This window comes from Melozone crissalis, unplaced genomic scaffold (genome assembly GCF_028551555.1).
Source record: "Melozone crissalis strain CALT ecotype California unplaced genomic scaffold, PUWL_Pcris_2 ptg000026l_1, whole genome shotgun sequence".
Lineage (NCBI taxonomy): Eukaryota > Metazoa > Chordata > Aves > Passeriformes > Passerellidae > Melozone > Melozone crissalis.
In genome coordinates, this window is record NW_026535804.1 from 11301658 (window position 1) to 11328910 (window position 27253).

Sequence of the window (27253 nt, forward strand, 5' to 3'; positions counted from 1 at the left end):
CCCTGTAAATACAATAGGGAGGATGGATTCACCCTCAGGCTCTGCTCCAGCTTTAGCAGCAGAGGAGCCTCGTGCTGGGCTGGGAAATGGGGAGAATAATCAGAGTTGGGGCAGTTCTGGGGCTGGTTTTGTGCTGGAGCAGGAATCCACACCCCAGCAGGATCTGCCAGCCCCTCCTCTCACAGGCAGAGCTCCTGGGGATGCTTCTCCTCCCTCAGCCCTTCAGCTCAAGGGGAGAGGCAAATTCCAAAGGGAATATTTGAGGAGTCACTTCATTTCCAGGAAACCCTTCTCTTGTTCTTTCTTTTCTTTTTTTTTTTTTTTTTTCCTCAATGGAAAAGTTAAGTCTGCGTGAACTTTTTGACAACTTTTCTTTGTTCCCTCTTGCCAGCTGTAAACTCTGCTTTGTGCTGGTGACAGAGCCCCTTTCTCCCAGTGCTGGCCATGGGCCAGGGGCTGGAGCTGTCCCCTGTGTGCTGGCAGTGCCACCAGCCCTGTCCCCCTTCCCTGCAGCCTGAGGCAAGGCCCCAGCTCCAACAGCTCCATCTGGGGACTCTTTGGGGGTTTTTCCTTCTCCTCCTTGTGCACGAGGTGATGGAGTGAGCTCTGCTTGCTTCACCTTCCCCTGCAATGGAAAATGTCCAATATCAGGGGGAACAATCCCGCAGAGCTGTGGGAGGGAGGGGTGGTGGCTTCTTGGAAGGAGCAGCAGCAGAATTGGTGTCAGAAGGAATTCCTCCTTCCTGCTCCAGCTCCAGAGATGCTCTCTCTGGGACAGGACTTGTTTGCTGGGGATTTTGGTGCTGTCTGAGTCTTTACATCATGCAAAGGTCTGCAAAGGGAGCAGGTCCATCGTGCTGGGTGGTCAAGGGAAGGGTTCCCAGATTTCTGTGTCACAGCAGGACACAGAGGGCAGAGCAGAGTGGAGTTCACAAACCCAGTCAAAGCAGCATCTGCAGAGGCACAAACCACAAAATGCTGAGGGAAATAAAAACTCCAACAGCAACAGATCATATAAATGGTATTTATCTCTGGAGGCTTGTGGCTTGACTTCTCCACTGCTACTGATACCCCAGAGCAGCAAATAAAACTCTTCTGTTTCAGAGAATCCCCATTTCCTGGGGCTGAGTGTGTGAACAGGTGACACAAATGTTTGGTGACTTCATTTACCCATTTCTCAGGGGTGCAGAGTAGGAAGGGAGCTGTTGTGCAAGCAACAACTTTAAACAATTAATAAACAAATATATTGTAATAAAACTATAAAAAACAAAGTAGTTAATAAACAACACAATTACAAAAGTTTCTTTTTAATTGTACAAAAAAAGAAAAAAAAGAAAAAAAGAAAAAGGAAGCAACCAGGGTGTCTCTGAAGATGTGACCTCCAACTGTCAAAATGTGTTTTGGAGCTGAGTGTGGGATGTGCACAAGCACTGATTGCAACACAGCCACCACTGGGACTTGAGAGAGAACTGAGCATTTTCTGGGAGAGTTTTAACCTTTGCAAAAGAGCTGGGCACAGGGATAAAAGGAGGGAAGTAATTGAATAATTTGGGTTGGGAGGGACCATTAAAGTATAATATAATGTATTTTTCCTCCTGAGAAGCTGAGAGGCCTCAGGAACAAAATGTAAACATTGATTATCTGCTGCTGTGAAATGCAACAGGTGCATCTGTGATTGGCCCATGTTGGATGTTTGTAATTAATGACCAATCACAGCCCAAGCCTTTGTTATCATTCTTTTCTATTCTATTCTTAGCCAGCCTTCTGATGAAATCCTTTCTTCTATTCTTTTAGCATAGTTTTAATATAATATATATCATAAAATAATAAATCAAGCCTTCTGAAATGTGGAGTCAGATCCTCATCCCTTCCCTCATCCTCAGTCCCCCTGTGAACACCATCACACCCCATCCCCAGGGGAGGCAGCTGGAGCTGCTCCTCAGGGTCCCCAGCAATGATGACAGATGAGGATGAGCAGTTTGTTCTATAGAGGCATTTATTGGAAGGGTATAAAAATGGTATAATTGCATTATAAAATAATGCAAATTCCAGTACGTCGCGGGCAGAGTCCCAGACATGGGTGGGAGAGGAACCCAGGAGGGCAAAGCATGTCCAGATTTCCAGATCCAGAGAGATTTTTCATCCCTAGGGATGGATTGGGACCCTCCTTTCTGCAAAGCTTCCAGTCCTCCTGCTTCACCCTGCCTGGCTTGCCAAGGGCTCTCACCAGGGCAGGCACTATTGGATCAGGCAACTTTGGAAGTGCAGCTTGGAGCAGAGAGCCCTGCAGGTGAAACACCTTCTGCAGCACAGAGGAGCCTCCTCCCCTCCCCGTGGTACACTGAGAGTGGCAGTAAATATGTGCAGCTTGGTTAATACTGAGCAGTGCATAAATGAGCATTCAACAGTCCTCCTGCTGCAGCTGCTTCCAGTCAAAAGTCCCATCCAAAGTCAGATCAAAATTTTCCTTTTCCTGCTCTCGGGAGAGCTCCAGAAACACCTGAAATGAGCAAGATAATGCTTGCGTTATTTCTCTGCGATGCTCCTTTGCAGGAGGCACAGCTCCGCAGTACTGGGAGGGGTGTGGGGAGGCTTTTTGGGAGCAGGAGCTGAGCCTCCTGTGCTCTCTGGAGTAACCAGATAGGTACCCCCTGCCTGTAGGTATTTCCATACAGGTTTTCCCCACCAATGCATTGACTTAAACATTCCTCATCTTTGCCACCAGCCTTGTACTAGCAGCAATAAATAATCTGCTGTTTCCAGGGCACCCAGAGGGGCTGGGCATGGGCAGCTCCCTCCTTGAATGTGCTGTGTGCTTATCTTGACCAAGTGGGGTCTGAGACTTCATCCAGACTTGTTCCAACCATGAAAAATCCCAGCAGTAAAAAATCCAAACCATTTCCCACCACTTTGCCAGGAAAGAACCCCTCACCCACAACCCTTGGACAGTTTTTTGGTGGAGCTGCTTTTGGCCACTGCAGCAGCCTGGGTTTGGCTGCAGCTTTTGTCCCTGCTCCTGCCTTTACAGCACAAATAAAATTCACCTGCCTGAGACAGAGTATTCAAGGAGAAGCTGTATTCCTCGAGGCCGCAGCTTCGTTTGGCTGTGGAGAAATGGGGAAAAGGTTGAAAATGAGAAGTTGCTGTTCTGCCTTTTGAAAAAGTCGCCTGGTTTTGCTCTTACCTTCCTCCAGCTTGGAGAAGGACTGGGACAGGGGCAGGGCATCTCTCATTGGGACCTTGTAGACGAGCAAAGAGGGGAACCTTGAGGAAACAGAAGAAAAGGTGATTCTTGCTCTGTATTGAGGTTCTGGGGTCAAACCTTTATGGGTGCCCTGATGCTGGGACCACAGGAGGGCTGGCTGTGGTGACATTATAAACCAGAGAGCAGTTCATCCCACTTCAGCTGTGTCTGGCCAATCCCACCAGGGATGTTCTCAGGGATGAGGCAGTGTTGAATCCCCTCCTCATCCCACACTTTGCAGTTACCTCTCCTGGCGGGCGGCACCAGGGAAAATCTTCAGAACCTGAGCGTGCAGAGCATCAGAGCTCTCTGCATCCTTGGCCTTGATTTCCAGGAGATATCCTCTGCCAAACTTGTTCTTCAGGTACTGGATGGAGCCAATGCACCTGCAGGGCAGGGAGGCACAGAGGTGACAGTGAAATCATTGTCATCTCAGCTCCTTCCTGAGAAGGAAATCATGGCACACTTGTTGTGTGTTGTGATTTCATGGTTTACCCCAGAACCTCAGATCCCTCCCTGATAATTCCCTCCCAGGTGTGTCAGTCACCTCTCCTTTCCCCTCCCAGCACTGTCTGTCAATCCTGGCATTCCAGAAGGGATTGGCAGATTCAAAGGATGCCCTCTACCCCTGGGGTGCATTGGGCCATCCAGGTGTCCTTTGTCCCTTTGTCCCTTTGTCCCTTTGTCCCTCCCCTCCTGTCCCTGCTTGGTGGCTCCCTACCCCTTCCCTTCCCTGCCCCTTTCCCCGGGGTTAAAGGAACAGCAACCACGGGCTCAGGGAGTTCTGTTGGAGCTGGTGCTGCATTCAGAGGCCTGTGGGCCAGAATAAAGCTCTGGATCCAAACCCTCCATCAGAACCGACTCCTTTTCTTCACCATCACCTTAAAGCTTCTCTGCCAGAGGGAAACCTGAGGAGCAGCCCCTGTTATGGGGGGAAGCTCCATCCCAGCACCACCAGAGCTCCTGCAGGCCTGGACTTGTCCCCACGGGCCCAGCTGCAGCACCCAGCCAGCCAGAAGGGTCTGTGGGGTGAAACACCACACACCCAGCCAGCCCAAAGTGTCTGTGGGGTGAAACACCACACACCCAGCCGGCCAAAAGTGTCTGTGGGGTGAAACACCACACATCCATCCAGCCCAAAGGTGTCTGTGGGTGAAACACCACACACCCAGCCAGCCCAAAGTGTCTGTGGGGTGAAACACCACACACCCAGCCGGCCCAAAGTGTCTGTGGGGTGAAACACCACACACCCAGCCAGCCCAAAGTGTCTGTGGGGTGAAACACCACACACCCAGCCGGCCAAAAGTGTCTGTGGGGTGAAACACCACACACCCAGCCGGCCCAAAGTGTCTGTGGGGTGAAACACCACACACCCAGCTGGCCAAAAGTGTCTGTGGGGTGAAACACCACACACCCAGCTGGCCAAAAGTGTCTGTGGGGTGAAACACCACACACCCACAGCCAAAAGTGTCTGTGGGGTGAAACACCACACATCCACCCAGCCAAAAGTGTCTCCAAGTGTGAAACACCACACACCCAGCCAGCCAAAAGTGTCTGTGGGGTGAAACACCACACACCCAGCCAGCCCAAAGTGTCTGTGGGGTGAAACACCACACACCCAGCCAGCCCAAAGTGTCTGTGGGGTGAAACACCACACACCCAGCCGGCCAAAAGTGTCTGTGGGGTGAAACACCACACACCCAGCCGGCCAAAAGTGTCTGTGGGGTGAAACACCACACACCCAGCTGGCCAAAAGTGTCTGTGGGGTGAAACACCACACACCCAGCTGGCCAAAAGTGCCTCTGGGGTGACACACCACACACCCAGCTGGCCAAAAGTGTCTGTGGGGTGAAACACCACACACCCAGCTGGCCAAAAGTGCCTCTGGGGTGACACACCACACATCCATCCAGCCAAAAGTGTCTCCAAGTGTGAAACACCACACACCCAGCCAGCCAAAAGTGTCTGTGGAGTGATCCAGCCAGCTGAAAGTGTCTGTGGGGTGAAACACCACACATCCACCAGGCCAAAAATGTCTGTGGGGTGAAACACCACAGTGCCACTGTTTGGTTCAGCACCAAGGGCCAGACAAGATCAGGCACGTCCCTTCCAGATATATTTCTAATTATCCCAATAAAACCCCTGGCAGGAGAGGCTGGAGGAGCAGCCTGGGTGAGCTCCAGCCCAGCCAGGTGCTGTCACCCACCGGAGCTGCCCCGACACCAGGATGGCCACACGGTCACACACGGCCTCTGCCTCCTCCATGTTGTGTGTGGTCAGGATGGCTCCTGACTCCTGGCTTTTCAGGGCATCCCGGATGGTTTTCCTGAAAATCAGAGTGAAAAAAAAAATAAAATAAAACAAAGTCCAACCTTCCTAGAAATATCATTTGTGGTGGTGTTTGTGGGTCTCTAGGATGAGGGAAGAGATGAGAATCTTGACTCCATGTTTCAGAAGGCTGATTTATTAGGATAATCTATCAATTATATTATATTAATTATATTATATTAATTATATTATATTATATTATATTATATTATATTACATTACATTATATTATATTATTATATCATATCGATATATTAAAACTCTACTAAAAGAATAGAAGAAAGGATTTCATCAGAAGGCTAGCAAAGAAAGGAAAGGAAGGAATAAGAAAATCTTGTGACTGCTCACAGCCTCAACACAGCTGGATATGTGATTGGTCATTAATTAAAAACAACCACATGAGACCAATCAAAGATGCGCCTGTATTAAACCATCCCCAGACCAAATTCCACAGCAATCAGATAATTATTGTTTACATTTCTTTTCTGAGGCTTCTCAGCTCCTCAGGAGAAAAATCCTAGCAAAGGTATTTTTCAGAAAATATGTCAGTGACATTCATTGTTCTTTGTCCATCCAAATGCCTTTCCCCTAAAATAAAAGTAAAATTTTCACGTGCAGCAACTTTAGATTAATAAGCGCAGGGTAATGCTTTGTAATAATGACAAAAAATTACTTTTGACTCGAGTTTCTTAATGAATTCTCCCAAATCCCATTTAGGACTTCCCTAAATCTTGCAAAAAGGATGAAGGTTAAATAGTTTTTCATCCCTGAGTTAGAGAGAGACAAGAAATGTATCTTCCAACAGAACCATTGCAACGTGAGGGACAGCACCGTCTGTGGATGGGGTAAAACCCTTTCCATGTGACTTTAAATACCTCCTTTTGGCTTTCCATCCCTTTCCCATGGTGGGAACACCAATTTAATGTAGTAGTTTTGGTTTGGTAATTTGAGATTTCTCCAATTTTGTGATTTTTATGGCTAAGGAGTGTGGTGTAATTACTAATGCACTCACTTCCTGCTGTGAGGTGGGATTAGGAGAAAGGCAAAGTAGCCTCAAAACTTCAAAAGGGTACAAAGAAAAGTAACTAACAGAAAGAGTAAAAAGAATCAGAATAAAGCTTTCAGAATATTTCTCTTTGTGAAATTTTCCTGCTCACCAGACACAGCGCTGCCCGTTGGGATCCATGCCTGTGGAGGGCTCGTCCAGGAGCAGCACGGAGGGGTTGCCCAGCAAGGACAGTGCCACACACAGCTGTGACACAGAGAAGGGACTCAGCCAAACCTCCTGGCACTGTGCCCATACACAGCTGTGGACAGCACCTCCTCATTTATGGGAATTGTGCTTTATGAAATGAGGGTGTGGGGAAGGCTCATTTCCATCTCCCCACCCAGCACAAGGCTCTGCCGGGTATATCAGGGCACAGCTTGGCCCCTCCACTCAGAAAGGGGAGTTTTAATTAGTGTTTGAGCATTGCAGTGAGCCAAAACACACCTTTCTGCTTATCCCAGGAGGTAATTTTCTGACTTTTTTGTTTAAGTAGTCTTGAAGCTGCAGAGCGTTCGCAATTCTGTGGAGGAAATGAAAAAAGAACATTTTTATAACTCCAAATCAATACTCTCATCGAGCGTCCCCAAAATGACAAGAAAAAGGAGCTTTTCTCCCCTTGCTCTCGACTGCTGCTTGTTTTCATTAAACATTTATTGTGTTACTAAAATGCAGTGACTATTTGAGGCGGAGTGCACTGAAGAAGCCACAAGCTCTTTTCTAAACTCATCACCAGTGTCAACAGCATTTCAAATCCATTCCCCTTGCCAGTGTCAGCTCAGCACCCTTCCTTGTGGTGCCAGACTCTAACCTCAGAGATTTCAGAAAAGCTGCCTAAAGATAACATTCTTAAGAGGGCATTAGTGATAAATTTATCCCCACCAAACACACTCAGGAAAATTGGAGGTTTTCTAAACCCTCTCACTAAATCACAGCACAAAAGCACTTTTGCAGCTGAGTTTCCTGATTTTTTTCCAGGTTTCCTTGGTGAATTTTGACTCTCTGGTCCTCTCCCCATGACTGAGGGGTGGAACTTGGACCATCCCAATCCTCTATGTGTGAAAAATGCGTATTTCATGATTGGCTTTTTGCAAATATTAAAATGAATATTTTATGTGTTATGTTAGAAAGTTGCTGTAGTAGTGTGTTAAATATAGTTTAGGTTATAACATAATGTTAAAATAGAAACTATGTATGTGAGATATTTTTTTAAGAAAGGAATGAGGTACTTGCACCAGATAGCAGCCACAGGACACCTAAATCTTTTAGAGAAAAAGAATTTATTGCTCTCTTATCAGAAGAAACAAATTTCTTCCCACGTCATTCGGCCATGAAGATGTTGTCAGGGTTCAGAGGAAGAAGTTGACACTGACCAGACAGAATCCTGTGTTTGAGTGGAATTTATGCATCATGTATGAGGTGTATGAATATGCAACGGATTGTTGTTTTTAAGGGTTAATCCTCTGTTAACGTGTGTATTTTTCGGGCTTATTTTGCCCAGAAAAGGTACCCAGTAACTCTGTTCTGTTGTCTCGTATTGTCCTAACCCAAATTATTATTACTGTAATTATATTATTATTTTTATAACCATTTCATTGCTATTAAACTTTCACCATTTTGAAAACAAGTGATGTTTTTCACACGTGTACCTGTGCACAGCAGCAGCCGCGTCCTCCGGGCGCAGCCCTTTGACGGCCGCGTAGATCCTCAGGTGCTGCAGCGGGGTGAGCTCCAGCCAGAGGGGGTTCTCCTGGGGGCAGTACCCCAGGAACGCAGGGGCCTGCTCCAGGGAGCCTCCTCCATCTCCCCTCTTCATCAGCACCTGCACAACCAGGCTGGGCACTGTCCTCTCACACAGCCTCGCCCAGCACGGGGCCGTGTCGGGGATTTTCAGGAGCAGGGTGGGACTGCTGGGATCTGCTCCTTGAGCTTTTATCAGCCTCAGAACGTGGTTGAGACAATCGGAAGAATGCAACAGCTCATGTACAGCCAGCAGCAGCCAAAGATTTCTTTGCTACAGAGCATTTTAAAAGCTTTCTGGCCAACACCATATTGCTAAAGCTTACAGACAGTTGTTCTAGGCAGTCACTGACAATTGAAAGGATGGCAACAGCTCACGTACAGACAGCAGCAGCCAAAGATTTCTTTGTTACAGAGCATTTTAAAAGCTTTCTGGCCAACAGCACATTGCTAGAGCTTACAGACAGTTGTTCTAGGAAAAAGGACATTAAAGTACACTAAAAGCACATTAAAGCACACCTGCTTCACACAATGCTGGCTTGTCTGCTCTCGATTAACAGCACACAATATTCCAATACTCAGCTTAAAACCTTCTACTATAAACCTTAAAACCTTCTACCTTTATACTCTAAAAACCCCAATTCACATGCTAGGCATATTTTATTTTTCTGCAGTCTTAAGTTCTATCTTAGCCAAGCCTAAAATTCAAACCATTGTTTCCAATCCTTGCTTGGTGTACTGTTGTAACTTTTCTACTTTCAGACTCTGCAGCTGCAGCCAGCTATGAGTTCTCTGCTCTCTGCTGCCACAGCTTTCTGAAAGTCTTCTTATCTTTATTATTTTTCCCACCCAGGGGATGGTTCAGGGGAGATTATGGGGTTTAGGTGAGGAAAGAAACCCACAGGGAGGGAGTGATTTCATATTGCTTATAAACATAAACATAAATATAAATATAAATATAAATATAAATATAAATATAAATATGGCAATCAAGGCAGATGCAGCAGTTTATCAAAATTAGAAGTAGCTCACCATCACCTTATTAAGACATTATTTAATTTAATAGCATGATGAATTCAATTAAAACCCTGATCACTAATTATACTCTGACAAAAATTTCAGCCTTGATAAAAATGACAGCTTAGCCTAGGTGCAAGGTTTGGATTTTTGCCATGGGCCCATCCCTCGTCCCCAGGTGAATCCTACCTTCCCAGCAGTCAGGGCTGTCTCTCCAGTGATCATTTTGATAGTTGTGCTTTTCCCAGCTCCATTGGGTCCCAGAAGCCCTAACACTTCTCCTGCAACCAATGCACAGAATTTCTAAGAGCTATTCTCCATTCAAGAAATATATCATAAATATATAAAATAATCATAAATATATCATAAATATACAAGAAATATGTCAATATATACAGACCCACAAAAGAAAAAATAGAAAAGGCAGCATACTAATATCAAAGACCATATTAAATAAATGGTTTTATTGTGTGAAATACACACTCATAGAGTTGAAATCATAAGATTTCAACTTAAAACTGATGCTGTGAATTGCTCCCAGGAGCCACTGCTAAAGTGGTTCCCTCTCCCCAGGATCTTTATTTTATCTTTATTTTAGATAATGGACAGTCACAGGCCATTAACAGGATGCACCATTAACACACCAAACCCAGACTGAAGGTGCTTTAAAAACAGGACAAATAGATGTGACCTTTCTGTCCTTGCTCAGGTAACTGAGAATTAACCCTGGGTCCAACACAGGTCTGGCAGGACAGTCCCAGTTCTCACCTTTTTTAACACAGAAGGAAAGGTTCTTGGTGGCTGTTTTCTTCTTCTTCTTAAATAGTGAGCCAGTTTGCTTTATTTTATATTCCTTGCACAGATTGCTGACTATAATGACTGATTTCTGAAAGTGAGGAGGAAGGAACAAGATTCATTTATTATCTTGGCTAGCATCAATCCTTCAGTGATTTTTTCCTTTAAAAAAGGCAGAAAACCTTCTGAAGATCTTTGTTTTATAGTTTACCACAAATATGAGGTGCAACAGGACACTTTATTATCCAGGTTCCTTCAAAGAGCTTTCTTCTCCTGAGGGAACCCACACTTTTGGAATTTTGATTTTCCCAGTGAGAACAACACGGCCAGAGCCCTGCCCTGCACAGGTTTGTGTTTTACCAGGTAGAAAATCAAACAAAACAAGAAGGACAGCACTCAGGGGTACCTCCTCCTGACTGGGAGCCACCAGAGCATTCCTCACTGCTTCCCTTTCAGCTCTGACATCTTCATCTTCCTCCTCGAGCTCCTTGGGGTGCTGCTGGCCGCTTTCTTTTCTTGGAGAAATCCTGAAAACCCACCAGGTTCAGCTTAGGATTTTGTTCTTTACCTCTGTTCTCCACCAGTGCGTTTTGGATAAATCAAAGAGGGAATTTCCCTGGGATTGAATTTATACAATATTATAATGATTACTATTAAAATCATCATCATTGTTGTTATTGTTGGGGATGATGATGATGGGGATGATGATGATAATGATGACACTTATAATCTTTGGTTTTTACCAAAAAAAGAAACTGGTACATCCCACAGCACAGGCAACATCCTGTGGAGTCACTACATAACTTAAAATATTGTTTTATATTATTTTTATATTATTTTTATATATTATATATTATGCTGTTTTATATTATCACACCACTGCAGTATTTAAGAGGATATTGAAGTCATCTAAAGATCACCAGTATTAAAAAACTATATTTAAAAATAGGGACACAAATGCAATGTTTTCAAGGAGAAGCAGTGGGGTGGGAGTTTAGGTCTCATATGTGCATGTGTGTTTATACAAACCTAAATATGGGGTCCCGTCTCAGCACTGCTTTTCCATATTTTAACTCCAAAAAGCGAAGAAGAAGAATGAACAGCACAGAATGGATGTAAGGCTGAAAAACAGAGGTTGCCACATTAACAGCGTTGCCTTTCCTCCCACCACAGCTGGCACTGAGGTGGTGGCAGAGCTATAAAATTTGTGGGGAAAACAAAATATGTGAAAATGGCCCATTAACACTGAAACTCTGGGTAATCAACACTGCAGAAAGCGCTAAGGGCAGAAAAACCCCAATTCATAAAATAACAGGACAGCATGAGGTGATCTGGGCTTATTTCATTTTGCGTTCCCCAGTTCAAAGGTGTGAAATTATTCTAGCACAGCGGGTAAAATGTCATCCAGACCCACCCAGAACCTCCTCCTGCTTCCTCATAACTGAGGAGGGGCTTTAGGATACGGTATTTCCTCGTGGCAGGAAGGAATGACGAATCTGACTCCATGTTCTCAGAAGGCTAATCTGTTATTTTATGATACTATATTATATTAAAGAATGCTATACTAGACTATACTAAACTAAAGAATACAGAAAGGATACAGACAGAAGGCTAAAAAGATAATAATGAAAACTTGTGACTCTCTCCAGAGTCCTGACACAGCTTGGCCCTGATTGGCCAAAGAGTGAAAACAACTCACAGCAGAACCCAATGAAACAATCACCTGTGGGTAAACAATCTCCAAACACATTCCACGTGAGCACAGCACAGGAGAAGCAACTGAGATAAGAATTGTTTCCCTTTTCTCTGAGGCTTCTCAGCTTCCCAGGAGAAAAATCCTGGGCAAAGGGATTTTTCCAGAGAATGTGAATGTGACATTAGGAGACTCACATCCCTAAATAAAAACAATGTTAAATGTTTTCTTACTGCAAAGATAGCAATCAGTACATGACTGCCTGGCGCCCAACTAAATGGCTCAGAGTCCCACAGCATCTGTAAGAATAAAAAAAATACTCAGTGAAGAAGTGTAATTCTTTAGTATCATTCTGTTTAATGCAGTAACATTCAGAAATGCTTTGAAAATCTGCTAAACTCCTGATTTCCCCCAGATGAACAGATACAGATGTTTGGCTTTGGGAACCCTGGTCCTACACCAGAACATGTCACAGCTCTCAGTACACAGAGCAGATTCTCCTTCCAGATGTCCTGTCCCAGGAAAACATCTCTGCTTTGGGTCCCAGTGGAGAGGAGGTGAGTGGGACAGGACAGAGGAGACTTCACCCCTCAGTAATTTATCATTTATCAGCAGTGTTGCACATAGCTGGGGGTTTTGTTAAATTCTCAGCTGACTTTCCACCACCCCCATCAACTGACATGGAGTAAAGCCCCTTGTGAGTATTCTAAATTTTAACTCGGGGTTTTTTTTCCATGCAAAGACAGATCCGTGGCTTCAGATTTTCTCTTAGGATTGGTCAAGCCAAGCTGATTGACTTTGTGCTTGCTCCATCCTTGGCACTGTCCAAGGCCAGCTTAGATGTGGCTTGGAGCAACCTGGTCTAATGGAAGGTGTCCCCTGACATGGCATGGAGTGGAAGGAGATGAGCTCTAAGGTCCCTTCCAAACCAAACCATTCCATGATTCCATTCTATGACTCTGCATGGAAGGAATTAAGAGTTTTTACCTAATCCACAGTCACAGCTGCACAAGAAGCCACCCCCAGCCCTAATGAGCAGCTGGAAAATGAGATCTGAGCTGAAGGAGTCGTTAAACGATGCGCTCTGGAGAATCCCACCCAGGATCAGCCTTCCCAGACTGCAGTGTGTGGTTACTCCCAGATTTTGGGGCAGTTGCCCCCAGATTTTGGGGCAGTTATCCTCAGATTTTGGTGCAGTTACCCCCAGATTTTGGTGCAGTTACCAACAGATGACAGGGGCAGTTACTCCCAGACTTTGGGGCAGGTACCATCAGATTTTGCTGCAGTTACCCCAAGATTTTGGTGCAGTTACTCCCAGATTTTGCTGCAGGTACTGTCAGACTTTGGGCCAGTTGCCCCCAGATTTGGGTGCAGTTACCACCAGATTTTGGTGCAATTACTGTCAGAGTTTGGGGTAGTTATCCCCAGACTTTGGGGCAGTTACCACCAGACTTTGGGGCATTTACCATCAGATTTTGCTGCAGTTACCCCCAGATTTGGGTGCAGTTACCCCAAGATTTTTGTGCAGTTACTGCCAACTGCAGTTACTGCAGACTTTGGGGCAGTTACCCCCAGACTTTGGTCATGAGGACCCAGGACTGTGTTTCAGGCCTCTCCTTGCCCAAAAGCACCACTCACGTGGGAGTCACTCCCAAAATCGAGGGCAAAACCGATCAGGGGGTACACAGGAACCAAGAGGGACAGAACGTAGAGGGAGACGGGGTGGCCCAGGCTGTCGATGATGTTGCTGATGATAACAGAAATAAACCACACCTGAAAGTAAAACAAGAGGGCGACTCAGCTGATGGGAAGGGTTAAACTGCTCCTTAAAACTGTGTGGGTCTAGCTCTGCAACTCCCTGTTGAATTTATAGAAATGGACAAAAAATGGAGGAAGATGAGACACAGAGAGGGCTCAGGAGATTCTCAGTTGTCTCTGTCTGAGGGTTGGCTGCTGCTTTGGGCCAGCTGGGGAGACTTCTTCCCAGGGACAGGGCTGCTCCAGGCAGACAAGTCAAACATGGGATCCCATCCTGTTCATTCCCATCCCAATGCATGGCAATAATCCCTCTCCTGCCAGGTCAGGCTAGCCTGATGGGTTCTGTCCCAACACTTTACATCTCTTGGATGTGGGGTGTCAAGCAGAGTGATAAATCCATTTTTTGTCTCCATTCCTGCACCAGTTCAGGTTGGATCCAGGTATTCCCCCGTGTCACAGCAGGATTGTGGCAGCAGAACATGGTGACACAAATTTAATACAGAATTGGCTGCTATGAATCATACCCAGGTTTTTGCTCTACATCTCTGCTTGGTGTTTTGACATCTAGCTCATCCTCAAGATCTCAGCATGTCTGCAATCCCTGCAGTGCATTATCCAACCATGTGCTCACCATTATCAGGATGAATGACCAAAGATCAGAGCTCCATCCTTTGCGAAAGTTGAAGGAGATCAGATAGATTAAGAGAACGAGGGAAATTCCATGACCCAACATCCCTGTGACCTAAAGGGAAAAAAAGGCTTTTGTTGGAGAAAATGGAGTAAGGTAAACCACCAGAAACCCATCTATAGCAACAGGGAGCAGTGGAAATGATCACAGAGTAAGATCAGGGCATTTAGAAATTACCACAGTTTTACTCTGAGGTGTAAAGAATACATTAAGGCAAGATTTATTGCCTTTTATTTCCAGCTGGAGAAATCCAAAGGATAGGAGGTGAAACAAGAAGGTCAGTAAGACGACCAAGAGTGTTCTAGCACCATCTGCACCCAGAGTGTCTCAGCTTCCCCCATACAAAATATTTTCCCTCAACCCCTTCCAAGCAAAGCACCAAGGACAAGAATGGGATGTACCAGCACGAAGGTGATGCTGGCACTGCCAGAAATCCTGTTGCTCAAGGCAAACGGGAGCCCAAACATGGAGAAGAGCAGGATGCAGCAGAGTGGGATGTCCACCAGTGCCTGGCCACACCAGTAGGCCGAAGGAAAGAGCCCCGAGATCCTCAGCTGGGCACGAGCTCCCACCTGGGAAGGCACAATTTTAAAGGGTAGTTTATTGCCCATGCATGGTTGGCCAACTGCACCCATGGGAATGGCCCCAGGAAATGAACAGGGAATAAAATCTGTCACCGTTGTGATTCTGGGGTAAAATTCAACCCCCTTTTGTCTTTCAATATTTGGTGCTGGCTGCAAAACTTCTCATGGGTCAAAACACCCCAAGCTGCCAATCACAGGGCTGGGCTCAGTTACCTCAGAGGTGTTTTCCAACCTAAATGATTCCATGGTTCTGCACTCAAACATCCTTCTGGCAGTGCAGTTGTGATCCCTTTTGTCCACCCAAACCTGCCCCATCCCAAGGAATTTACCTTGCAATCCTGCATGTAGCCCATGGCAAAGTGAGGAGGAAAACCAGGGAATAACAGCAGCGTATAAACGAAGTACATGGACATAACATAATCCCAGTATTTTGGATTGTTCATCTGAAAAGAGAAGAACAAAGCATCCGTGGAAAATGCCTACAATTCATTTTACCATTCATTTTACTGCATTTCTCATGGACTACATACAGGGCAGTATGAACAAAAAGAGGGATTTGAAACCAAATTTGGGAAGGTTTTCCCAAAGCAGAGGCATGCAAAGTGCTTGCTGGTGAGGACAGATGAGTGGTGCAGGACACACTCCTCCATCCCAGACTTGTGGGGAGCTCCCTCTTCCACCAACTGATGAGCCAAAGCTTGAATAACGTGCTGGAGAGAATAAAGAACCACCTGGAGAAACCCTCCCAGCCACCCTTTCCACCCAGAAGCCCTTGAGACCCACACGGGAAAAATCTGATTTTCCTGAAGGCAAACGTGGTGGTTCCAGAGGCACCGTGAAGGAAGGTGGATTTACATGTGATAAAATCTGATGGATTAGTGAGACTTTAAATGGTTTTCTGACAGTTTCTGTGTTCACTTACAGAGAAGAAGGGGTGGCTCCAGACCTGGATGTGCCTGGTGGAGTTGAGGGACCTCAGCAGGGCGTTGCTGATGACGTTCACCAGCACTGGGAAGCAGTTGACAGCCTCCAAGTGGCACAGCACGGTGAACCTGTAGCTCTTCAAAGAGCAGGAAAACAAACTGAGAACTCCTGGCTTTTCTCATCTGCAGGGAAGCAGTAGAAAAAGAGCACACCAGGAAACTCCAGCCCTGGAACAGCTTTGCTTATGCCTTGTTTGCTAAAAAAAACCAAATTACTAGGTATTGGAATTCTGCATTGCTGTGCTAAAAGTGTATATTTTGAGGTGGAGGGCCAGGGAGATAAGGTCTCCTCTAGCGTGGACTTTACTGCCAAGAACACTCCCTAATTTTTGTAAATAGTAAATTTTTGTAAATAGTCAACAGGGCCATCCCACCAGGAGAGCTGATGGAGGTACCTTGCTTAATTATTCAATTGTTGTGAGCAGACTGGAGGGAGAGGGGAAAAATCCTCACCTGATCTTCGCGGAGCAATCGTAGAGCGCCGTTGTGTTCTAGCTCCTCTGTGATATTTTCCTCCTTTGCTATTTCCACTGTAATATCCTGGCTCTGGAGCAGATGGACTAAGTCATCAATGTCTGTGCCTGATGTGAGGACCAAAAACAGAGGAATTATAACACTGGAAAACAAAAGAGTCTTTGGTAATTTTGGTGATTTTATTTTTCTTTTTACCTTTTTTTTTTTTTTTTTTTTTTTTTTTTTATTTCAAATCCATTACCACCAAGCAAAACCAGAAGAAATCCAATAACCGCAGGGATCAGCCAGCACATGTGTGCTGGATCATTGCACGTTAGTTTCTGGGAAGTTAATGGATTTCAGACTGAATTTTTGCATAGCCTCTCCTGAAGTGCTACAAAATGAATTTTTTGCACTTTTGGACCTGTCTGATGAAGATACCAGTGTCATTCTCTGGCTGAATAATATGAAATATCATCCACTCATGGGAATGTTGAAGGTGAAACTCTGGAAGCAGCCCATTAACTTGACCCAGCATGAGTGAGCCTGGAGTGTGGTGCCTGCTTTGAGGACCCCACACTCTGAAATTGCTTGGATAGAGACCTGGATTTGTGACAGGGAGAAAACCTTATCTCCATTTTGCACATCTCCCATCAGGGTCTCACCAGCTGCTGAATCCACAATAGGTTTCCCCCACAACCCTCCGAAGACAATCCTTCCTCCCTTGTTAAAGCCTTCATCCCCTCCTTGCATCCTCCTCATCCACTCCATCTGCTCTGTCCTGCGCTTTCCTTTGGAGCAGCAAGAACCCAGAGCAGGGGAGGATGAGGAGAAGTCTCTCCCCTCACCTGTGTGGTTGTAGAGCAGGAGGGTGGTGGTCTCCAGGTAGGATTTCCTCCCCAGGGGCAGGAAGTACCGGGCAGGAGAGAGCTGCCAGGCACTCACACTCTGCCAGCCTCCAAAAACGCACAGCTGCACCACCAGAGGAAGCAGAAAAACCACATAGAGCAGCAAACTGCGTGAAGAAAGAGATGAATAAACAGTCTGAAAAGAGATATTCAGCAGAAGTGCCTCCAGAATCCATTTGTGTGCTGGAAGTGGTGGATGATATTCAGATTACCCAAAGCTCTGTTGAAAACTTTTGCCAATTTTCATAGAATCATGGAATATTCTGACTTGGAAGGGACCCACAATGATCGAGCTCATGGCCTGGACATTCCAAAAATCCCACCCTGTGCACCCCTGGGAGTGGTGTCCAAACTCTCCTGGAGCTCTGGCACCCTCGGGGCCGTCCCCATTCCCTGGGGAGCCTGGGCAGTGCCCTTGGGGGAAGAACCTTTCCCAAAATCCAACCTAACCCTCCCCTGACACAGCTCCAGCCATTCCCTCAGGCCTTGCCACCAGAGAAAATTTTATTTCCAGAAGTCTCAACCTTGATCATTCACCAAATGATTCAAAATGTAGCAGGGAGAGAACCTCAGATCCAGACTGCTCAACTTTTTAGGGCCATGAAATGCCTTTCAGACTTCCTTTAGATACAAGTTTCTCATAAATCAGCATCTTCCTTTAGTTCCTTGTACCCTACTAGGAACTCCAGCTTGAACACCAGCAGGGCCAAATGAGTTCAAGCAATGGCAACATGAGAGAATTTTTTAAAAATAAAAAAAAGCAGAGGAAGGCTGAAAGCACCCTCTGTACACACTGACATTTTAAAACTTCTTCCATTTGACATATAAGTATTTCTAAATGATTCTTTTATTTCGAAAAAAAATGGGTTTCTCTTGCATAAATTATTCAACATAAAAATGAAAATGCACAAAAGGGAGATTTTGTGTTACTGGCACTGGAAAGCAAAAAACTTTCCCCTCCTCTGAGTGCAGATGACTGAGATCCTTCCTAGCCAAGACCTCATATCAATTAATCCAAACCCAAGGAAACAGGGGTGTGGAAGTTGTCCCCCCTGGTGTGACCTTGTCCAATTCCAGACCTCCAGGAGATAACCCTGTAGCCATGGATTTGAACAGCTTGGGCTGCAGTGTGCTCCAGCCAAACCACTTTCGGTTGTTCTTGTCAGAGCCCTCTGGAATTCATCAAGGTTACTGGGACATAAATTGTGCTAAATTAAGAAAGAAGAGGCTGAGAAACAAAATCCCGAGACCGCAGGAACTAGATAAAGGCTGTGAAAAAAGTGAAAGTCAGTGAAGCACTGGACTGTAACCAACCACACATCCTGAAAAGTGCAGAGCATGAGGACAAGATAGAGGCACCAATCAAGAAACGTGTGATTAGCGTGCAGTAGGGTTAGAATGTACAAATAGAGCACAATATAAACAATAAAGTGGCTTCTGCTCAATCACATTGGTTAATTGTCCAGGAGTCCTGCTGTCCTGCAGAACCCCCTTGGGACTTACATGGACCGCAGGTTCTTCATCGAGCTCTTGAGCTTCAAGAAGTGCGCCCGTGCCATGGCAGAGACCTGCTGTCTCCAGAGGGCCAGGCCCTGCACTGATGCCATCCCGGTGTCCGAGAGCAGCAGGGAGCCTGGCCCGACCTCCTCAGGGCATCCTGGGGCTGCTTCTCCCCACTCCTCCCTAGGGACGTTCTCATCTGCAGAGAGTTTCCACGTGCACATTTATGTCCAAGATTACAGAATGCAGGGTGCCCCCGATGTGGGGAGTGATTGGCACCTGACTCCATTGATTCAGAATGCTGAACAATTCCTTTATTAAACTATTGTCCTGGATTGTCAAGCAATTTGTATTCTATTTGCCAATGTATGGCAGTTGTTTTCTATTCAGTGGGCAGTTTTCCTTATCTCTTCCACACCTACTCCTCCCTCTGGGCAGACATCTGCTGATAACAGCTATTGAATGTACCTGCATGGCTGATAAGAACTACAGCATCCCATTGGGAGATGTGAGCCCAGAGGGAGGAGCCAAGCATTCCTACCTGGATAGAATCTGGAGATTCTGGAACACCAGCCAAGCATTCCTACCTGGATAGAATCTGGAGATTCTGGAACACCAGCCAAGCATTCCTACCTGGATAGAATCTGGAGATTCTGGAACACCAGCCAAGCATTCCTACCTGGATAGAATCTGGAAATTCTGGAACACCAGCCAAGCATTCCTACCTGGTTATAATCTGGAGATTCTGGAACACCAGCCAAGCATTCCTACCTGGATATAATCTGGAGATTCTGGAACTCCAGCCAAGCATTCCTACCTGGTTATAATCTGGAGATTCTGGAACACCAGCCAAGCATTCCTACCTGGATATAATCTGGAGATTCTGGAACACCAGCCAAGCATTCCTGCCTGGATATAATCTGGAGATTCTGGAACACCAGCACGGCTTCTCCACTGGATTTCCCAGAGGAACAGCAGCTGCCTCTTTCCCTGGACCTTCAGAGGAAAACTGCACCTTTCTACAGGATCCCTGCTCCAGCAGAACCACCCCTGACACTGCAGGAGGGCTGAGCCACAATCCCAATGAGACTGCTGACAACACCCTGACCCACAGGGTGTCAGGTTCTGTTCTGACTCTGGCAGTGTTGGTTTGTTTACTGCATTGTTTATTTTATCTTTTTATTTTCTTCCCTAGTAAAGAACTGTTATTTTCTTCTCCCATATTTTCTTGCCTGAGAGCCCCTTAATTTAAAATTTACAGCAATTGGGAGGGAGGGGATTTACATTTTCCATTTCAGAGGAGGCTCCTGCCTTCCTTAGCAGACACCTGGCTTTTGAAACCAAGACAATACCGTACTGTAATAAAGAGATACTATACTACAAAGAACACTAAGACACAGCCAGGACACAGCTTTGAGTGATTGGCCAAGGAAACAAAACAATCCTCAGCAGAATCCAGTTGACAAATCCCTCAGGTAAACAATCTTCCTAACATAATCCACATGTGCAAAGACAACAGGAAATATCCTTGGGAAGTTATGCCTGCCTGTTCTCTATGAAGAGAGCTGCAGCTACATAAGAGCAGCTTCTAGGTTGGGATTCATGAAAGTTTAAGAAGCACCTTTGGAGGTTTCTGCAGAGGAGCTGATCTTTGGCTGTGGGTTGTAAATTGTACCTTTTTGATTGTCCATGGCTTCTCCCTCCAGCCTCAGGAAAACGTCCTCCAGGGTCGTCATGCTGACTCCATAGTTGATAATTCCCTGCTCAGAGCAGCTGTCGAGGCCTCTGAACAGATCTGGAGGGCAAAGATAAAATAAAGGTGTTAGCACAGATATCCAGACCACTCTGGCTCAGCTGAGCCAACCTGACCGGAGCATCTCCAGTGACAGAGAACTGCCAGGACACAAAGGTGTGGAGGAAAACAAAACTGACAGAGCCATCCTCATGGAAGGTGTTCTTCTGCTTAGCACCAACATTTCAAACTGTTTTCACCCTCTGTGGGATGGCCAGGCTTAAGTGATGAGCACAGTGGGTGAGAAATGGGCATGGAGCACCACAGGTTGTGTGGGGTTTTCTCTGATCTCTGTCTTTTCATTTAACAGAAAGAGAACTGAACTCTCAGTAACACACATGGCCCAGTTTAGCCTGCAGGGTTTGTCACTGCAAACAGTAGAAAAGCATTTGTTGCACAGTTTGATCTTAAATGTATGATAAAACTGTGGGGAAAACCCAAACTGTGAGGGTTTTGAACTCCTGATGTGACTCCTGTAAAAAAACCTCCCTTTGCATTTCTCCTTCCACACATTTGTCTTTTTTTTTCTGTATGAACAATCCTCAATTATTTTCATATACATTACCTGGGAATTTATTAATGTTTTCTAAAGGCAGTTTATATCTCAGTTCATACTGGCTGTGTCCTGAGAACGTGGCATTGGGGATGTACCCTTTCACCAGAGATGTCAGATTCTCCAGGTCACAAGACTCACTGACATGGATCCTGTTGTGTGGAAAAAACCCCAGACACTTAGGTTTGGAATAAAAACAACCCAAACCCACCCAGACAAACAACATCCACCATTTTATGGATGCATAAAAAGGAAAGTCCAGAATTCTTCATTCATTCCCTGCTCTGGATTAATTAACCCTAACCCTAAATCTTACTGCTGTTTCAGTTAATGGAGCTGGATTTTAATGCAGGCAATTTGTTTGTTTTGATGACATCTGCTCTAAGGTTTCATGAATTCTGGTGTCCCATTGTACTTGCATGCTGCCAGGTGTTGTTGGGGCTTAAGGAGATACCTTAGATGATAGCAAATCCCCCATTTCTTCTTCAGGAACAGAGAAGAGCCAACACACTTCAGCCTCCCGTGCGAGATAAAAGCCTTGCGGTCTGGAGAAAGGAAAAGCCAAAGGCATTTCTAGTGCAGAGCAGCTGCTGCCATCTTTTGGGGCTTTGTGCTGCTGGGTTATCTGTTGTAGCGTGTTTTTATGCTTTATAATGGTTTTGTCTTTGTATCCCCTTATTATCCCCAAATGGTTTGCCCCAGATTGTGTCCTCTTTCTCTACCTGTGTAATCTCTCTCCTTTGCTGGGATCATCCTAAATCCAGGCTGATGGGGATCAGCCTGGCTGCCTCCTGTACCCCCAGGGTATGGGAGAGTGCCCCCTCTCTGCTGTCCCCTGTCTTGGGGCTGCTGGGGCTCCCTCAGTTATGCCCCAGGGCTGCCCCAGCAGAGCTCACCTGCCAGGATGTCAGCCTCGTCCATGAACTGGGTGCTGAACAGGATCACCCTCCCCGCCCGCTGCTCCCGCAGGAGGCTCCACACGCGGTGCCTGGAGAGGGGATCCAGCCCCGCCGTGGGCTCGTCCAGGAACAAAACCTGCAGGGAGGATGGGATCAGACATTCCCTGTTGCTGGAGTGGTGGCGTGGCTTTGGGGTTTTGGGGAAACCAAGGGCACTGGGAATATTTCTGTGTCTGCCCTGGGGTGCCCTGACCGCCAGGGAAGCTCTGAATTTGACCCTCATCCATGGAGAAAGTTTCCTGGACTTCAAGATAGATGGGAACCCACAAAAGTGTGAAATAGATTATAGAGAGCAGTGTAGGTGTATCACTTAGTGAGAAATTGAGGTTTTGCGATTTTTAGTATGTTGTGGATGGGAACAAGATGGAGGGCACAGGGTGTCATCCTGGGTTTCTTCTTCACACTTCCTCTTCCTCCTTCTTCATGGGTTTGGGTGGCATTTTGTAATTGGGCAGAAAAGTCCCCATTGCAGGTTTTTGAGGATCAGTTATTGGGTCAAAAGGGAAGTAATCTAGGTGTCAGTTCTTAATTGGGTAGTTTAGCATTAAATGACCTTGTACCAAGAGGTTGTTGGCCATTTTTGAGGTGCTTTTCTAGCGTGCTGAGCCTGGTGTGGACAGCGTGCAAAACTCTAGATAAGATAACAATAAACAAGAACCTGAAGACCAAAAAGATCCAGTGGGTCTCTCTTTCCTGACACAAAACTACTCCAAGAGGGTCTCCCCCGACAGGGAGCCCCAGAGAGGGCCAAACCTGAGTCCCACAAGTCGGGAATTGGCGATAGCTACCCCAACAGAGTTTGGGGTTCTGAAGGCAAGAGACCCTGGGCCTCTTTCAGACAAGGGAAGTTGTTCTGGGGGCTGTGAGAGCTCAGGGAGCTCTGTCTGTTTCAAAACTTGCCTGGCAAGGTGGGTTATGAATTTAAAAAACAAAAGAAATTATGAAATTTATTCGTTCTAATTATAAGCACTTTAAAGAAGTCAGAAATCCTAGAGCCAAATTCATGCCCAAGGTTTTAATTATGCTGGACCTGAGTATTTCCTACATCACAGATCCATGCCTGCTGCTTTACCTGGGGGTTTCCAAGCATGGCTATTCCAATGGATAACTTCCTTTTCTGTCCACCACTCAGTTTTTCAGCCGGAGTGTCTTGAATGTTGCTGATATCCAGCAGTTCCAGAACCTTTTGCACCTAGAACAGCACAAGGATGTCCATTCTCAGCAGCCATTGTCCTTCCATCCTTTATTAGGGGAGATTTAGATTTAAATTAGCCATCAGAAGGAAATTATTCCCTGTGAGGGTGGGCAGGCCCTGGCACAGGGTGCCCAGAGAAGCTGTGGCTGCCCCTGGATCCCTAGAAGTGACCAAGGCCAGGCTGGATGGGCTTGGAGCTTCAATTTTCAGAAGCTCCAGGTGGAATCTTTGACCTTCCCAGTGCAAAAGGAGTCTCTGTGGAATGGTGGGGAACACACTCACCTCTTGCTCCACCTCTTTGGACTTGATGCCCTTGATTTCTGCAAAGGTCTTCAGGTTTTCTTTCACCGTCAGGACCTCAAACTGCGTGTTGAACTGCGGGCAAATCCCAACCATCCCCCTGATCTCCTCCCTGTCTCCCATTTCAGAGAGTTTGTAGTTGTATATGGTGGCAGAGCCTGTTCATGGGGATAAATGGTGTCCTGGGTTGGAAAGGCAAAATGTGGCTGGGGGTAGCAATATTCTGGCAATATTCTATTGCCATCTGTTAGAGGTGGGGCAGTTATCTGCTGTTCATTGGGCAGTTTTTTCTTTACCTCTTCTCAACCGATCCTCCCTCCAGATCTCTTCTGCTCATGGGCCATTAATTATTAATTATCTTCTGTCCATGGCCAGTGAGTGTCCCTGCAGGGCTGATCCAATCCCACCATCCCATGGGGAGATGCTCCGCCCAGGGGAGGAGCCAAGCATTCCCGCCTGGATCCAATCTGAGCTTTGGGACACTCCAGCAGCCTTTGCCCCCTGCATTGCCAGAGGAGCAGCTTTCTGCTGCCCTGCATGGCCAGAGGGAGCCCAGGCCCATCTCCAGCAGCCCTGGAGCTGCAGAGCAAAACTCCCCCCTTGTGCAGGCTCCCTGCTGCAGCAGAGCCACAGCTGGCACTGCAGGAGGGCTGAGCCCCCATGGGATGGGGCTGGGACACCTCCCTGACACACAGGGGGCAGGGCATGTTCTCACTCTGGCAGTGTTGTTTTCTAATACTGCATTTGTATTTTTATATTTTCTTTTAATTTTAATTTGTTTTTCCTAATAGAGAACTGTTGTTCCTACTCCCACATCTTCGCCCGAGAGCTCCTTAATTTCAAATTTATAACAATTTGGAAGGAGGGGATTTACATTTTCCATTTCAAGGGAGGCTCCTGCCTTCCTTAGCAGACACCTGGCTTTTCAAACCAAGACAGTGGGATGAGGGGGAGTGAATTGATCTTTAGAGCTTTTGGATCAAGGCCACCCCATCCCAGCCTTGTCCTACCTTCCGAAGGCAAGCTGAGCCCACTGAGCACGTTCAGCAGCGTTGTCTTTCCAGCCCCACTGTGGCCCAGCAAGGCAGTGATCTGACCCTCATAAATGTTTAAAGACAGACCTAGAACAAAAATAACTTCAAGTCTTGGGAGAAATGAGGTTTGTGTTGCCCTCCCTCGCTGTCAAAGGTACAGAAGTAAAAAAGTTCAAGAATTAAGTGATAATAATTAGCTGAAAGACACTAAGTGGGGCAAAGCTCTGCAAACATTTAAAGGCATAAGGAGTTGGTCTGTATTTATCAGAAAAGGCAGAAATAAAACAATTTTTAAAAAATAAAATATTTCTTCTCTTTAGTCTTATTAAAACCAGCAAATTAGTAAAAATTGAACAAAATAGTGATCAGTCACATCAATTAATATTTGACATAAATTTTCAAGCAATGCAAGCATTTTTTTTCATTGACTGTTTGCACAAAGGTGTCTCCTTGTCTTTAGCAGGAATCAATCCCACAGCTTTCATACCTCTTAAAGCTTCTGTCTTCTTGTCCTTCTTCTTATAGACTTTTTTAATATTGTGGAGCCTAAAAGGAAGGTAAGGAAGTTATTATTTGGGGATTTCTGTAAATGCTTTTCCCTGCTCCCCTTTTACATTTTTATGGACCTTAAGTTACAATGACAGAAATGGCATGAAGAAAATAAGAAGTGCTGGGAAACAAAGCTGAGATTTAGAGGTTTGCCAGGCTCTGTGCCCAGGTGTGAACATCCCAGTCTGGCACCAAAAATGAGGCACCAAGACTGACAAAGACAGGGCCAAGCCCATCGCAACACTTTCACAATGGGTTACCCTCTTCATTCTCCCTTTCGTCCCTAAAGGACATTGAAAGTCCATAACAAAAAAACCCAGTTATTTTTAAATCTAAATTTACCTAAATTTTACCTTTAGTGACCAGTCTGAATTATCTTTTTATCTCTAATTTTTCTCTGTGAAACAAAATGTTTTGCAAGAGCCCCATGAACATGAAAACAGTCTCGAAAAGTCCAACCCAAGCTGATGGAAGGAGTGGGGAGCGCTAAATCAGACACAAGCAATTCCTTCTCTCTGAACCTGATGGCCTCTTTCCCCAGGAATTGGGGGGGCACAGGCTCCACATCGTCCCCCAGGAGCTCCTCAGGGTTTGCTGTGGCTCTGGGCACGTCCCTGCTGGAGCCTCTCCTGCTCCTCATCCAGTACGAGGCCTTCAGGAAGAACAAAGGAGGGGCTGGGATCCCATATTTGCCTGCCAGGAAAGCAGAAAGATGGCCTGACATCAACCAAAGGCACAGCCAAGACACCATGCTAGGCTAAACTTTAAGGAGTTTCAAATAGCACAAAATTGGTGCTTTTTTCCAGTCAACCCCCTGTCAGGTTTGGAGTAGAAGTAGAGGAGACAAGAAGGGTGGCTCAAGGGAATTATGTCATGAATTCAGTGGTTTTTGTAATGAATTAAAGTATTGTCCTACACGTTATTACACTATAATCTCATAATTAGAAAGTAAAAATATTAAATTTAAATTGTTAAATATTTTGTTGTCATTGATTCTCTGAATCTGGCATGTGCCAGAAATAGAAAAATCACTCCAGGACACCATAAATTCCTTTTAGTCCAAACCTTATTTTCGTTGAGTCCAAGAAAGGAGCAGCCCATCATTTCCTTGATATAGCCCATCAATAGCAATCCATGTAAATAAAAATAAATCATTCCTACCTGGCAGAATTTTGTCGAAATACAGAGCCAGCAGCATGTACAAGACTGAGTCAAACACCAGCAGTATGTAGGTTGAAAATAAAAAGTATGCTTCCTCCATAAGGTTGGAAAAGGAGAAACCTATTCCATATTTCTCTAAATCAAAAATCTGAAATAAAAGAGGAAGAAGGATAAATTTCAGGCTGGAAAAATATGCAGATGCCACCAAACTATGGATGCAACTCTGTTTCTTGACCCAGAAATCATCTGCAGTACTGACCAACTGTTTTTATTTTCTCTCTAAAGGGGAGGTGGAATGAATTAACTCCACGCAGAGATCTTCATGCTTTTATCCAGAATTTTTCATAACAATCCAGAAACAGAAGAAAATATCAGAGTTTTAGAGGAGATCAATTAAAAAACCCTGATATGGGCACTCTTGATGTGATAGAGTCACGACAAAAGTGTTATAATTTACATAATGATTGATTTAACCATATGGCAAATTAACAAAGTCAGTCCCTTTTTCTGCTGCTGCAGAAATCTCCTCTCCCAGGCAGATATTTAAAATATATATATCAAGAAATCAAATATTAGATTACCAGAGCTAGCAAGAGCTGTGCAGCTATGACTAATGGAGAAGTGGGGAATGGATTTCTGCAGGGTGGGGATGGAGGAAGGGCAGCAGCAGCAGGAATCCATCCAGAGCTGCATTTGCACCATCCCTGCTGCCAGGAAGGAGCAGGGGAAGGGCTGGGCAGCCAAGGATGCTGTCCCTGATGTTCCCGAGGATAATGGGGCTGTTGTGTGTGGGATGGGGCCACGTGGAAGCTGCAGACATGCACAACAGCAGATGTTTTGCGCCAAGGGCCCTGCTTGTCTCTGCATTGAGCTGCTTTTGAAGCAGGGGAATGGGGTGGGGGTGTTGGAGCCCCTCAGTGCTGACCAGCACAGCTCAGCTCACCTGGGGGCTGTGCAGAGGAAGGGAAAATGCC

The 27253-nt window shown here is 45.8% G+C and overlaps 1 protein-coding gene across 1 annotated transcript in view; it reads right to left on the bottom strand.

Annotated features, from left to right (window-relative positions):
* Positions 1 to 2401: 2401 nt before the first annotated feature.
* ABCA9 (ATP binding cassette subfamily A member 9) overlaps positions 2402 to 27253 on the bottom strand; it is a 29312-nt gene continuing 4460 nt past the window's right edge. Inside the window, exons 8-39 of the mRNA XM_054278645.1 lie at positions 26280 to 26427; positions 25640 to 25811; positions 25057 to 25115; positions 24546 to 24656; positions 23518 to 23693; positions 23113 to 23232; positions 21978 to 22116; positions 21536 to 21626; positions 21094 to 21233; positions 20412 to 20531; positions 18740 to 18935; positions 17177 to 17343; positions 16329 to 16456; positions 15815 to 15952; positions 15222 to 15335; positions 14710 to 14880; positions 14252 to 14362; positions 13512 to 13635; positions 12939 to 12946; positions 12096 to 12161; positions 11199 to 11290; positions 10576 to 10696; positions 10143 to 10260; positions 9564 to 9655; positions 8267 to 8439; positions 7065 to 7140; positions 6730 to 6824; positions 5451 to 5570; positions 3490 to 3630; positions 3185 to 3264; positions 3049 to 3104; positions 2402 to 2500 (exon numbers count right to left, since the gene is read on the bottom strand). Coding sequence (XP_054134620.1) covers positions 2402 to 2500; positions 3049 to 3104; positions 3185 to 3264; positions 3490 to 3630; positions 5451 to 5570; positions 6730 to 6824; positions 7065 to 7140; positions 8267 to 8439; positions 9564 to 9655; positions 10143 to 10260; positions 10576 to 10696; positions 11199 to 11290; positions 12096 to 12161; positions 12939 to 12946; positions 13512 to 13635; positions 14252 to 14362; positions 14710 to 14880; positions 15222 to 15335; positions 15815 to 15952; positions 16329 to 16456; positions 17177 to 17343; positions 18740 to 18935; positions 20412 to 20531; positions 21094 to 21233; positions 21536 to 21626; positions 21978 to 22116; positions 23113 to 23232; positions 23518 to 23693; positions 24546 to 24656; positions 25057 to 25115; positions 25640 to 25811; positions 26280 to 26427 — 3762 coding nt within the window. The remainder of the gene's footprint in view (positions 2501 to 3048; positions 3105 to 3184; positions 3265 to 3489; positions 3631 to 5450; positions 5571 to 6729; positions 6825 to 7064; positions 7141 to 8266; positions 8440 to 9563; positions 9656 to 10142; positions 10261 to 10575; positions 10697 to 11198; positions 11291 to 12095; positions 12162 to 12938; positions 12947 to 13511; positions 13636 to 14251; positions 14363 to 14709; positions 14881 to 15221; positions 15336 to 15814; positions 15953 to 16328; positions 16457 to 17176; positions 17344 to 18739; positions 18936 to 20411; positions 20532 to 21093; positions 21234 to 21535; positions 21627 to 21977; positions 22117 to 23112; positions 23233 to 23517; positions 23694 to 24545; positions 24657 to 25056; positions 25116 to 25639; positions 25812 to 26279; positions 26428 to 27253) is intronic.